The 13,867-nt window shown below is 57.8% G+C and overlaps 1 protein-coding gene across 7 annotated transcripts; it reads left to right on the forward strand.

The window, feature by feature from the left end:
• The first annotated feature begins 324 nt into the window (after positions 1 to 324).
• Positions 325 to 10,386, forward strand: CA4 (carbonic anhydrase 4). 7 transcript variants are annotated; one of them, XM_058445885.1, is made up of 11 exons: positions 325 to 994; positions 2,332 to 2,419; positions 3,026 to 3,072; positions 4,463 to 4,609; positions 6,203 to 6,250; positions 7,466 to 7,621; positions 8,299 to 8,444; positions 8,562 to 8,660; positions 8,933 to 8,999; positions 9,155 to 9,318; positions 10,021 to 10,386. In XM_058445885.1, exons 4-11 carry the CDS (start codon positions 4,540 to 4,542, stop codon positions 10,210 to 10,212), a joined length of 942 nt encoding a protein of 313 aa, XP_058301868.1. In that variant the 5' UTR covers positions 325 to 994; positions 2,332 to 2,419; positions 3,026 to 3,072; positions 4,463 to 4,539; the 3' UTR covers positions 10,213 to 10,386. The 7 variants fall into 7 exon arrangements, with proteins under 7 accessions (XP_058301868.1, XP_058301869.1, XP_032018758.1 ...); XM_058445886.1 differs by lacking the exon at positions 3,026 to 3,072 and having other exon boundaries at positions 375 to 994; XM_032162869.2 differs by lacking the exon at positions 4,463 to 4,609 and having other exon boundaries at positions 376 to 994; positions 10,021 to 10,385.
• Positions 10,387 to 13,867: the final 3,481 nt, after the last annotated feature.

A 13,867-nucleotide genomic window follows, 5' to 3' on the forward strand; every position in this document is an offset into this window, starting at 1 on the left:
CCCCATTTCCCCAAATATTGGAGCCGCTCTTAAGGGAACTTTCCCTGGACTCCTCTGGAGATCTTGCCAGATGGGAGAACTAGGGGTCCATTCAGACCCCAGGCTCTTCTCTTCCTATCTCATCTCTCCACCTGGGGGGCTCAAAGAACCTAGCTCCTCCCCTTTGACCCCATCAGCTTCTCCCTCACCGAATCCTCTTACAATCCATTTCTTAATTCTGCCGCCTCATCCCTCCCTGGTCATCACATAAACACCAGCAAGGGCAGTTTAGGGACAGCTTTGCTCTGTGTTCGAAGAAAAAGGGCTTTGGTCTGCTTAGAAATTAAGTTTGGAGCAGCCTGGGAGGAAATGGAAGAGATGAGACCCAGAGTATCAACGACCACTGCCTGGGAGAGACAAGAGACCCTTTCTGCGGCCACTGATTCAACAAACGGCATCACAGGCCCCTCAGCCTCTCATCTCTTCGAGGCCATCTTCACCCCCACCCCCACCCCAAGGCCATTCCAAGGTCCCATTCAAGACCACTGCGCAGGGGTGGCGCCAAAATGATCGAAGTCATCATCGGGGCACTCATCTTCGTGTGGGTCAAGCACTTTGTGATGCCAGGGACCAGGAGTAGGATGGGGGAGGGGCAGGGCGCCGCTTCTGAGTGGAGAGGACGGGGAGTGGGTGAGGGGGGCCTCGCGCACAGGGCAATAGGTGGCCAGGCGGGGCGGGGGACCGGGGAGAGCGGAGGATTTCAGATGAGGGACAGGGGAAGGTGGAGAGGGGAGGGCAGGCCCCGCCAGGGGGAGGAGCCGCCTCCCGCGTCCAGCTGTGGGGGCTCCCTCCCGTCGCGGCTCCGCTATAAAACCCAGGCCGGCAGGATCCCTGCACCCGCGGCGGCCTCCTCGGTGCGCGACCCCCGGCCCAGAGGACTCTTTGCTGTCGGGCAAGATGTGGATGCTGCTGGCGCTCCTGGCCCTCTCCGCGGCGCGGCCATCGGCCAGTGCAGGTGAGCTCCCGGGCTCCCGCCCCAGGTGCCCCTCGGCGGTCCCCTCCATGCCCCCAGCTCCCGCCCCTGCAGAGGCTCCCCGCGGGCGACCGGTGAGCGTCGGGCGGCGCTTGGGTCCCGGGTTGAGTGTGCGCCGGGGGCCGCGAGGGTGCGGGAGGACTGGGCAGCGCGCGAGCTTGTGTGTGCACACGCGTGTCCGCAGCGGCTGGGGGAGCGTGTGCATGCTTGTGCACGGTGAGGGTGTGTGCGCGTGGCCCGGCGAGACGAGTTGGGAGTCCCTGATAAGGATGCGTCTCAGGCTGGGCGCGGGTGCTCCAGCCTGTAATGCCAGCAGTTTGGGACGCAGAGGCGGGTGGATCACCTGAGCCCAGGAGTTCGAGATCAGCATGGCCAACATGGTGAAATCCCATCTCTACCAAAAGTACAAACATTAGCCGGGCGTGGTGGCACACGCCTGTAATCCCAGCTACTCGGGAGGCTGAGGCCGGAGAATTGCTTGAACCCAGGAGGTGGAGGTTGCAGTGAGATCACGCCACTGCACTCCAGCCTGGTGCTCCGTTTAAAAAAAAAAAAAAAAAAAAAAAAAGGATGCTTCTCGGACCCGCCTCAACGCACGCCTTCTTTTCTCACCCAGCCTCCTCCGTCTGCCCGTGGGTTTCTGTCTGTCCCGCTGGGACTCAGCGCTGGGTGACTGCCCCGCGTCCAGAGCAAAGGCGGTGTGGCAGGGTCCTGGAAGCCGCGCTTCCCACCCGGGTTCCTTGCCCTCGAGGGTCGCAAGCTCCCCTGGCCTCCCTAACCCCCAGCGCTGAATTGGGAGCCTGGCGGGGGCGGGGGGTGGGGGACCTGGAGCCCCAAGGCCTCTGCGGAGCCGGTCTTTCCGGACAGGGTGATTTTCGTTTAAAGTTTAATGGTGAAGCCGAGCTCTTAATTATTCCTCTAGGTGGGAGGTGGCAGGAAAGGCATGTTAATATTTGATAAGGAGCTAAAGGCGCTTCAAGCGGCTGGGCACAGGGATCCGATCCTGGAGGCACCTTCTTTGCAACCCCAGGTCCCATCACCGGAAGACCCCATCTGCCAGTTCTCAGCCCAACCACCCCTCGGATTGTTCTTGGGGTCCACGCAGGCTGAAACCTCCTCTCCCAAGTTAGGTGCTCCACCCTCAAAGCCGCGGAGTGAGGGGTGAAGGTGTCCTCTGCACAGAGAGGAGTCAGCGTGTGCCCTTTGCAGCAGGGACTGGCTGAGCTGTCGTAGAGGGTCGAGGGGCATCTTGCAGCCTCTCCTCCGGGCCCCTGGGAGAAGAAAGAGAAAAAGCAGAATGTGGAAACTTTTATTTGTAGGGTTGGACATTGGAAACCTGCTAAGCAGCTAGACAGTAGAAAGAGAAATGCTTTGCAGTTCGGGTGCTTTGTAGCTGTGTGGTCTTGGGTAAGTCACTTCCTGTCCCATTTGCAAAACAGGTGTAGTCATTCTGACTTCAGGGGTTTTAAGCGTTTGAATAAGATAATGGGTTTAAGTGATTAGTGCAGTGCCTGTGTGGCACGTGGCCGGTGCACCATATACCAAGTTTATGGGGCTCTCCTCCAAGCCTGGGGCCAGTGTCAGGAATGTGTCTCAGCTCACCCCTCACACAAGCTGCGATCCCCTTTAGTGCCAAGGCTTTCTGACCCGGACCTGCCTTCCATTCATCTTATCGGGGACTCAAGCTGAGAAGGGACCAGGTTGCATATGGAGACCCCAGAGCATCTCTGTCCATTGAGACAGGAGGAGGGGAGAGGATATTTGGTCCCCTTCAGAGCCCCAGATCCGTGGCCTGGAGCGGCTGAGACTTTGCCCAGGACACACTTGGGTTGTGCTGAGCTGTTTTTCAGGATTATCCCCTGTCCCTCAGAGGGGGAGGTGGGGTGAGCAAGGTCCATTAGAGAGGCTTCTTCAGCCATCTTGAAATAAGGGGGAGGGGTGGCAGGTCAGTCAGTGTGGGGGGCAGTAGCTGGGTGACAGGCGACTGACTTTCGGTCTCTAACCTCTGGTCAGGATGGATGGACTAGGTAGGATGTGGCGCTGGACACCGAGACCTCTGGGTAGGTAGCCCCTCTCCTTCCCAGGCCCTCTTGGGAGTGGCCTGAGTCAGTGGGCTGGTACTTATCTGCAAGGGTGGCCCTCTCATTCAACGAGGACAGGAACCTGAGTGGTGGGTGCTCCTGCCACCAGCACCCCACCCTCATCCACGGACATGGACCTGACCCCTGGTCTTGACCTCACCGCCATTATGTTTTCCTGGCTGCTGCTTCCTGAAGAAGGTAGTTACAAGCGCGTTCAGCCAAGCAGGTCAAAAGTCTCCATGATTAAGACAGTGGATCAGAGGTCACCACTACAAACCTAGGAGCTGCGGCCAGAGCCAGGGAAGACCAAATTCCTAAGAAAAGCTAAGCCTGGAACAGATGGGCCCCAGGGAGGCTGTGAGGCGAGTTACAGGGGGTTCCACCCTTTGCAGCTGGCTCTTGGGGATGCTGGCTGAAGGGAGGCTTCTCCTGGAATGGCTGCCCCTGGGGCCTCCAGTCAGAGGAGAGGCCAGCCCAATCTTCAAAACCCCTTCCTCCTTCAAGACCTCTGCGGGTGGGGACATGGGATGATTATGGCAAGGAACCGTCATGGTGCAAATGCCCTCTGATTTATTATCTCCTCAGTCACCAGCACTTGGAATTTGGTGGCTGCCCCTGTCGGAGGCGTTTGAACCAGTGTGACTCCATTTTGGGTGAGGGCCTGGGAAATGAGGCCGGGATTTGCTGGGCCTGCATTCTCAGAAAGTCAGGCATTTCTAGCCTCTAGATGTTTGCAGTTAAGGGAACAAATTAATAATATTTACTACACAGACCCAGACTTGGGAAGGTCCAGATATTCCGATATCTGGAGAGCAAAGGCATTCCTAATTTTGCTTTAAAAATAATAATATCGGCCGGGCACCGTGGCTCACACCTGTAATCCCAGCACTTTGGGAGGCCAAGGCGGGTGGATCATTTGAGGTCAGGAGTTCGAGACTAGCCTGGTCAAAATGGTGAAACCCTGTCTCTACTAAAAATACAAAGACAGCTGGACGTGGTGGTACGTGCCTGTAATCCCAGCTACTCAGGAGGCTGAGGCAGGAGAATTGCTTGAAATTGGGAGGTGGAGGTTGCAGTGAGCCAAGAGCCTGCCACTGCCCTCCAGCCTGGGCAACAGAGTGAGACTCTATCTCAATAATAATAATAATAATAATAATAATAATAATAATATCGATTCTTGCATAATATAGTAATTAAGAAAATTAATCCTTTATCACAAACCCTTGTAGCAGAGCACATGTCCCCACATATACAACGCATTGGATGCATTCCTTCTCTGACTTTTGGGAATGTCCTACTCTGTCTATGGAGTAGCTGTCCTTTCGCCACTGTACTTTCTTAACAAACTTGCTTTTCCTTTGCACTGCAGACTTGCCCTGAATTCTCTCGTGTGCAAGATCCAAGAACTCTGTCTTGGGGTCTGGATCGGGACCCCTTTCCTGTAACATGCCTTCTGTCAGAGGAAGATTATGGGACTCAGAATGTCAGATAGCTCTCCTGTGGAGACTGAGCAAAGGCGAGTGGGAGCTGGAGGCTTTGGAGCTCTGCCCCACTGCCGGGGTGGCGAGTCGCCACTGCCCTCTGCAGAATCCACCCACGTGGGGTGGTTCAGGTGCAGCAGCTCCCAGGAACAGCAGAGTCCTTCCCGGGGCGGGGGATGGGCCATCAGGGGGAGGACACTGCAGCTCTGAATAAGGTGATGCCAGCAGGGAAGGAGAGGCAGTGATCAGGGCTGGGAAACTCCAAAGCCCAAAGCGGCACTTCGTGGCCAGTTAGTTTTCCTGGGGATGCTCCCTCATGGCTCCCTCCCCATCCTGTCCCCACTCCGGGGACTCCACCCTGGCTTAGACTATAAGAAGATGGGATTGTGGGGGCAGCCCAGGCAAGAAGGGAGAGGGCGGATGAGCTCAGAGGCCTCAGCTTTGGCTGAGTAGGAACCATGCTTTTCTTAGGAATTTCCTCATCTTGATTTCTTTCCAAGTCACTTCATTTCTCTCCTCTCTCAGCCCCTCCTTGGCTTTGGCCATCTGCTCCCAAAAGGAGGCCATGGGGTGGGTGGGAGGGGTGGGCAGGAGGGAAGGAGTTGTCGATGGGATTTTACTAAGTGCCAAGCCGCCTGAACCTCATTTAATCCTCCCCACGGCCCTATGAGGTGGGTACGTTTGTCTCATGTTACAGATGATACAACTGAGGCTCAGAGAGCTTAAGGGACTTGCCCCCAAACCCATCTAAGCCCCCTGAGTGGCTCAGCCAGAATTCCAAGCTCTGGATGAGATGCTGTGTTCGCCCTGCTGGTGCAGCCTTTAAAAAAAATAATAGACTTTATTTTTAGAACAATTTTAGGCTCACATAAAAATTCAGCAGGAAGTACGGAGGGTTCCCATAGGCCCTTCTGCCCTGCATGCACTTCCCCCTCTTATTAACATCTTGCATCCATGTGGGACATTTGAGGTGCAGCCATTTGAGGGTTCTACTGCCCTGAGGCAGAACCCTCAGCCTGGCCCCAAAGATCAGGACTGTGGGTCGAGGGGCAGGGGAGAAAGCCTGGCTGCTTTCCTCCTAGCGGGAGCTGTGAGACGCTAGCCAAGAAGGGATCTTAGTAACATAGGGCGAGGCATTCTGGGGAGGGGCCGCCTAATCTCCTCCCTCATCTTGGATCTGGGAAGTCTGCCCGGCTGAACCTGACTATTGTCACAGGAGCGAGGCTGGGCTGAGTCCTCCTCTTCTCCTCTCACCAGAGTCTTCCTTCCAGGTTTGGGGTGGGGGAGGTAAGCGGGGAGGAGGCGGCTGGTGACCAAGGAATGGAGTATCCAGGCCAGCCCCACGTTAGAGATGAGTGGCCTCAGAGGGCTTCCCGGGAGGGCCAGTGGCTGCTTGGCCTGGCCCTGCCTGGGCAGCAGAGCCCTACGCCAGCTGACCTGTTGATCAGCCCCTGCTTAGTTTTCAATTGAGTCTCTTTCCCTGGGCCCTCAATCCTACTGCCAGGAACACTCCATCCTAGCCCAAGAGGGGCTACAATCCCAGGGGTAGGCCCAGCCTCTGATCCTCCTGTGTGTGTGAGCAACAAGACACACGCACGCACACTTCACAGCCTTCCTCTCTACTCCAGAGTCACACTGGTGCTACGAAATTCAAGCCCAGGTCTCCACCTGCTTGGGTGAGTACACCTGCTTGGGTGAGTACACCTGCTTGGGTGAGTACGGCCAGTCCAGGGACTTCTCTTTCTGCATGGTGGGCACCATGCAGGCTGAAATGGAGACCCCGGAAGGGTGGGAAGGGGAGGGGTGATGGTGGCCTCCCAGGCAGATATCAGTTCCCAGCATACACACACACACACACACACACACACACACACTCTCTCTCTCTCTCACTCACACACACACAGATATACACACACTCACACACAAGCACACTCACACACAAGCACACACTCAAACACTCACACACACACGTACACAAACACACACTCACACTCACACAAACCCACACTCTCACACTCACACACACACACTTACACTCTCCTGTCCTGGTGCTCAGGGACCAGGGAGCATAGAGTGACCTGAGTCTTCATTGGCACCTGCTGTCACCGAGAGGGCATGTTCCCTGTGGAATGAATCGGCAGCAGCATTAAAGGAGGAAAGGGGTTTTGCTGTTTCCCATAATAAAATGGGGAGTTGTTTCTATCCCAGTGACACCCCTTGCAGGGGGCCTGAGCGATGGTCCTTTACGCTTTTATTCGAATGCTGACGAATTCGAATGCAAACCCTGCAGTCTGCTGTGTTTTGGTGACTGAGCAGTGCTGCCCGCTCCTGACCCTGGCCCACCCGGTGTTGGGGTCACCAGGGTTCAGGGAACCAGCTCCTCCAGGGGTACTCCTCTCCCTCCCATTCCTCAGATGATGCTCAGCGCCCTTCATCAGCAGTGCCCCCGGGGGTCCCACTCCACTGTTTCCAAAGCCCTCTCCATCCGCCTCCTTTAAACTCTGTGACATCCCAGGGAAGCGGATTATCTCTACAGTTCCCATTTTACATCTGGGAAACCCAGGGCTGGGAGAGGCCGTGTGCACCACCTCATGAAGTTGTCCCTACCCCGGAGCTCACAGTCAACAGTTGGCAGCCCTGTTCCCACCCTGTCCCACACTGGGGCTAGACTCCCCAGCCTTGCACGTGTGTGTCTGTGGAGGAGGAGGAGGGCCCAGGGAGGGCGAGGGCAGAGTTCTGAGCTGAGTATCCCTGCAGCCCAGCCTTCAGGCCACCCCAAAGCATTTCCGTGTGGGAACTGAGTGGGTGGGTCTGACTTCAGTGGGGTGGTGGGGGCTACACCTTGGTGCCAGGCGCCTCTGACTCTCAGCCCACCCTCTCTCCCTGCTTAGTGCCAGTCAAGTGGGGTGGAAATTGCCAGAAGGACCGCCAGTCCCCCATCAACATCGTCACCACCAAGGCAAAGGTGGACAAAAAACTGGGACACTTCTTCTTCTCTGGCTACGATAAGAAGCAAACGTGGACCATCCAAAATAACGGGCACTCAGGTGGGCTGGACAGAGGCCCCGGGTAGGCCTGGGCACCCGAGCTCCCCGGGACTGAGAGGCTGGGGCTCCTCCCAGGAGGGCGTGCCAGGCCCAGGCCCATCTGTGCTGCGAGGGGGCTGAAAATCCCATGGGGGAGGACAGCTTCCAGGAGGAGAGAACACTCTAGTATGCTTTCGGTACTTTCGTCAGACCAGTCTGGGATGGGGGGGAGGAAACATTCCAGGAAGAAGGACATGTGCAAAGGCGCAGAGGCATGGAACAGCTCGGCGCATTCAGAGGACTGCCAGGAGCTCTGCGTGGATGAAGGACAGACAGTGAAGCCAGGCGGAGCCCAAGCGAGGCCCAGGGGCAGGTCACCCAGGCCTCAGGAGTTTGGACATTACCCCGAGGACACCAGGGCACCACAGAGGAGGTGGACGCAGAGGAGGCACCAGGGCAGAGCTGCAGTTTGGGGCAGTGGAGGGTGCAGGAGAGGGGGAGGCAGGCAGGGAGGCCAAGGAGGAGGCCAGGGAAAGGTCCGGGGCTGTCCCACCCTGCCCCACCCCTGCAGGCCAGGACCCGAGCCCATGAAGGGTGGGAGGCAGGAGACAATGTCCCGTCTGGGTGCAGCTGGGATGAGGGGCTGGAGGAGGCTGAGGGAGGCTGGTTCGAGGACTCCGCCCCTTCTGTGCCCCCAGTGATGGTGTTACTGGGGAACAAGACCAGCGTTGCTGGAGGAGGACTGCCCGCCCGGTACCAGGCCACGCAGTTGCACCTGCACTGGTCCAACTTTCTACACAACGGCTCGGAGCACAGCCTCGATGGGGAACGCTTTGCCATGGAGGTGGGGACCCCTTCCCGACTGAGACCTTGTCTGGGCTCTGGGCGTGCACCTGCCTTGGGCAAGCAGGGTAGTCCAGGCCCTCCATAGGTCCCCTCTTCACCCCTCCACCCCAACCAGATGCACATAGTACACGAGAAAGAGAAGGGGACATCGAGGAACGTGAAAGAGGCCCAGGACCCTGAAGACGAAATTGCGGTGCTGGCCTTTCTGGTGGAGGTGGGACTCCCATCCCCCACTTCCCAGGGAAGCCAGGGCTGAGAGCTTCTTCTTAGCATTCAGAGACCTGGGACTCCAGCGAGGCAGGAGAGGGCGGGGAGACTCCAGCTTCCGCCTCTGTTTCTGGGGTTGCATGTCTCCCGGCCAGGTGGGGAGCCCAGAGCCTCAATCCCAGAAGCTGCCTGGCCTTCCGTCCCCAGATCGGGAGGATGAACTGGCCACCGCCACTGGCTCCCTGCAGACTTTCTCAAGACCCTTCCCTCCCCTTCCAGGCTGGACCCCAGGTGAACGAGGGCTTCCGGCCGCTGGTGGAGGCGCTGTCTAATATCCCCAAACCTGGTGAGTCAGGATGGGGGAGAAGGGCTTGGGGTGAGGAGGGGGATTCCTCCCACAAAGGAAGGGGTGGGTGTGTGGGGAGCTGTGCTCTCAGAGTGCAGGGGAAGAGGGGCTCCTTCTCCCACCCTCACTGACAGTGTCCTCTGCCCCCAACCCAGAGATGAGCACCACAATGGCAGAGAGCAGCCTGCTGGACCTGCTCCCCAAGGAGGAGAAACTGAGGCACTACTTCCGCTACCTGGGCTCACTCACCACACCAACCTGCGATGAGAAGGTCGTCTGGACTGTGTTCCAGGAGCCCATTCAGCTTCACAGAGAACAGGTGCACAGGGCCTGGGGCAGCACATGGGCTCCCACTGCCTGGCTCCCCTCTGTCTGCCCTCAGAGGCCCCTCAGGGTACGGGTGGGGAGCCCAGGTAACTGAAGTCCATTGTTAATCAGGGACATTCACTGAAGACAGGCAAGAAAAGCCTGAGCTGCTTCATCACCAGATTGGGGGCTAGGCGGGAGGCAGGGGAAGGTGGAGTCATTCAGAAAATGGCGTGGGGGTTTCTATAATGAACGAGGCTCTGGGGAGACAGCAGTGAGCCCAAAGGACACAAATCCCTACCCTTGCACTATTCTCAATGGGCCCTGGACCTTGTGGACAAATCATCAGATTTTCGGAATGTAATCTAACTCAGACTCCAGAGCAGGAATTGGACGCGGTAGCCTGAGGCCAACAACCTACATGCTCAAGTTTGAGAGCCACTGTCCTGTAGTAAGAGTGACAAGAGAAGCAGGCATTGCGGGCCCCCTGGGGTGTGAGTGAAAGGAAGCCAGTGGGCATTTAGCCCTCACCCATGCCACGCACCTCATTTACATCCCCTGTTCTTATCATCTTCATGACCACCTTGAGAGCCAGGGGTTCAGAGCCCCTCTTTCTTAATGAGGGCTCCCAGGAGACGAGGTGCCTGCCTGAGGTCACACGGCAGGGAGTGCAGCTCCCCCTGCCCCCACCTGCTGAGCCCCGTCACTTCCGCAGATCCTGGCATTCTCTCAGAAGCTGTACTACGACAAGGAGCAGACACTGAGCATGAAGGACAATGTCAGGCCCCTGCAGCTGCTGGGGCAGCGTGCGGTAATCAAGTCCGGGGCCCCGGGGCGGCCGCTGCCCTGGGCCCTGCCTGCCCTGCTGGGCCCCATGCTGGCCTGCCTGCTGGCCGGCTTCCTGTGATGATGGCTCACTTCTGCACGCAGCCTCTTTGGTGCCTCAGCTCTCCAAGTTCCAGGCTTCCAGTCCTCAGCCTTCCCAGGTGGGACTTTAGGCATGATTAAAATATGGATATATTTTTGGAGAAACCTTTCTCAAGTGTGTTTTTAGCCTCCCACAACTACCCCACCCTGTCCCCCTCCACCCACCCCTGTTCCCCCTGTTCCAGGGTGGGGGCTTTAAGGCCAGGAGATTTCTCCCAAGCAGGTACCACCAGGTGTCCCCACTCCCATTCTATGTGAATTCCGTGTCTATACCCCACTCCCTTCTACCAGGACCTGGACCTTGGAGAGATGCTGAAGGCATCTTGGAGCTTCATCACAGCAGAAGCTAGAGGAGTTCCAATCTAATCTCTTCATCATATATAGGGGGAAACTGAGGCTAAGAGAGAAGAGGTTGGGGCCGGGCGTAGTGATTCACGCCTGTAATCCCAGCACGTTGCGAGGCAGAGGCATGTGAATCACTTGAGCCCTGGAGTTCAAGACCAGCCTAGGCAACATGGTGAAGCCCTGTCTCTATAAAAAATACAAACATTAACCGGGTGTGGTGGTGCACACCTGTAGTCCCAGCTACTCAGGAGGTTGAGGCAGGAGGATTGCTTGAACCCAGGAGGCGAAGGCTGCAGAGAGCTGAGATTGCACCACTGCACTCCAGCCCGGGCAACAGAGCGAGAGAGAAGAGGCTGCTTGGCTGGCTGGAGGCCATATACTGAGGCTAGGGCAGAGCCGACTGCACCATGGCAGCCCCAGCCCTGTGCGTTCTCCCCTGTGCTAGGGGTGAAAGGGTGTCCTGTGTGGGGACGGCCTAGGCAAGGTGGGCGACAGGAAGTTCATTTGTTTGCTCAAAAATTTATTGAGAATTTATGCTCTAGGCACTGGGGATATGGCAGAGAATAAAAGACAAAAATGCCTGCCCTTCTGGAGTTCACAGTCTAGTGGAGAGACAGCCCATAAATGAAGCGGGCATGTTGTCTAATAGATCGGGAGGCAGCGAGTGCATGGGAGAAAGAGAATTCAGGGCAGGGGGCTGGGCGCAGTGGCTCGTGCCTGTAATTCTAGCACTTTGGGAAGCTGAGGCGGGCAGATCACCTGAGGTCTGGGGTTTGAGACCAGCCTGGCCAACATGACGAAACACCGTCTCTACTAAAAATACAAACATTAGCTGGGCACGGTGGCGGGTGCCCGTAATTCAGCTACTCAGGAGGCTGAGGCAGGAGAATTGAGGCAGAGGTTGCAGTAAGCCAAGACTGAACCACTGCACTCCAACCTGGGTGACAGAGAGAGACTCCGTCTCAAAAAAAAAAAAGAGAGAATTCAGGGCAGGGAAGGTGGGAAGCCCTGGGGGAAGGGGCGGCTGGGAGGAGGCCAGAGACGGAGGCCTCTGGAGACTGCAAATGTTGAGGTGCAGCAGGGAGGGACTCTTCCAGAGAAACAGTAGGGAGGAGTAGAGGGAGGCAGGGAGGGAGGAAGCGGGGGCAGGGGAGGCAGGAGAGTGAGGTGGAGGGCATTGGTTTGGAGCAGGGAGGGGAGCTGTAGAAGTGAAGGCAGAACGCAGGGACAGTTCAGGGGCTGCCGCAGTGCCCAGGAGCTGATCTGCTGATGGGTTCGCAGTGAGATATGAGGGAGGGCTCATGGGGGTGTCCAAGGGTGTGGGGCTTGGTCCCTTGGGACTTGTCAGGAAAGTCCCCACCACCACGGTGATTACATCTCTAATGGGTTGTTTTCCCTCCTGTGGCCCGAGGGAAGTGGAGGGAGAGAGACTGGGAGGAGGCTGGTGAGAGGGGGTCCAGGACACCAGAATGAGAAGGAAAGAAGGGGACCCACACGGTCCCGAAGCCAGGTCAGGCCCCAGGTGCCAGGAACTGAGGGCCAGCAGCTCTCAGACCTCATCGTCAGGAGTAGGACTGGATTTTGGAATTTGTGAGCCTTGGAGTGGGGTTGGCTGAGTGAATGGGGCACCCAGGTTTCCCCGGCTGGGTGAGGACCCGTCTGGCAGGCTGAGAGTCCGGAGGTAGAGAGCTTCCTCACAGGAAGGCGTGCCTGCCAGGAGGGCACTGAGGGATTCCATCACCTGGTTCTAGAATCCCTTGCTGGCTGTGGGAGGGGAGCTGGTGGGAGAAGGTGGTCTCTAAGCCTTCTCCCACCCGGTGCCCCCCATGCCCCTGACCACCCCTAGTCAGCCTAGGGAGAGGAGAGACGGCTGCTCCCCTCCCTCTTCCCTTTCCCTCCATCTTCCCTTTTGTGACCAAAAGTAAGTCCCCCCTCCCTTCCCTGGTGACCACGCAGCTGTGGGGGAGGGGTGGTATTGCTGTTGCCATGGCAACCGCAGGCCACCTGTCAGCGGGGGGTATGTGGACGCAGAACCTGGAACCTGTTCTTTGGTTCCCACACAGACTGGGGGAGATCTAAGCTGACCTCCCAAGGATCAGGGTTCTGAGGTCAGAATGCCCCTCCCTGCTCCCCAATGGCACCCCATCCCCACCCTCGTGCCTGCCCTCCAGGCAACCTTAGTGAATAATGTGGCAGCAGGACCAGGAAGTCCTGGCCTCTCCAACCCAAGGCAGAAGGTGTTCGACCCTCCCCATCCCCCTGGTCCCCAAATCATAAACCTGGCCAGCAGGAGCCAGAACGGGCACAGCTTGTCCAGGGCCTGGGGCTCTGGCCACCTCCCATGTCCTGCCTGCCCTCCCTGTGGCCCAGAGGCCAGAGCAGGTGCTGCCAGCACTCAGCTCCCAGCCAAGTCACTAGGGCCAGCCACTGCAGAAGTGGGCAGCTCACCCCGGGCACTGGCCCCCACCTCCAGAGTCCTCCACTGATGGCATTCCTTCTTGTGAACATGCGTGTGTTCATGAAGAGCTTCCTGTTTTTAGTAAATTCACTCCCTCCATGCGGCCTCCACCACCCCCAGCAGACCCCCACCCTGGAGATGGTGGCTCTGAGTTCCCTGTGCCCAGTCTGACTGGCTTCTGAGACAATTCCCTCTGAGGGCGAGGGAGGAGAACTCCCTTATTCACAAAGAGGGTCCAGCCTGGCCCCTGAGCCCTCCTTTCATTCATTTCTGATGCCCCGTGGGTGACTGCATGGGGTGCATGCACGCGCACGCGCGTGCACACACACACACAAACACACACACACCAGCCTTCACTCCTTCACTGTAGCTGGCCAGGCCTGAGGAAGGCTCACGGGCTGATGGTTTTGCCTACACCCTGACTTCTCTGAGGGTCACTGGCTGGCACCCAGCACACTATGAAGCACATTTTGGGGTGTCCACCGTGTGCCAGGTGGGGGCCATGCTGCAATCCCATCGGGGTGGCGTTATCCCTCCCACGGCACGGATAAGGAAGCCGAGGCACAGAGAGGGACGGGGCACTTGTCAGAACCTGGGGCCACTCCCCTGCGCCTCCTTGGCTCCCCTGGCCGGTTCTCTCCTTTGGCTGAGCCATATGTGTCCAGGGGCAGGGTGGGGGCTGCAGCACCCCATCCCACCCGTCTCCACCGGTTGCTCTCCATCCCCAGTGGGCCGCCTCTTTGGCCCCCTGTTTAGATTCGGCATCTGGGTGGGAGCCAGGGGCTAAAAATACTCCTCATGTGTTTAGATGGTTCTTGGAAAATAAACTTCC

Source organism: Hylobates moloch, unplaced genomic scaffold, assembly GCF_009828535.3.
Source record: "Hylobates moloch isolate HMO894 unplaced genomic scaffold, HMol_V3 SCAFFOLD_10, whole genome shotgun sequence".
In the NCBI taxonomy this organism is placed as follows: Eukaryota; Metazoa; Chordata; class Mammalia; order Primates; family Hylobatidae; genus Hylobates; species Hylobates moloch.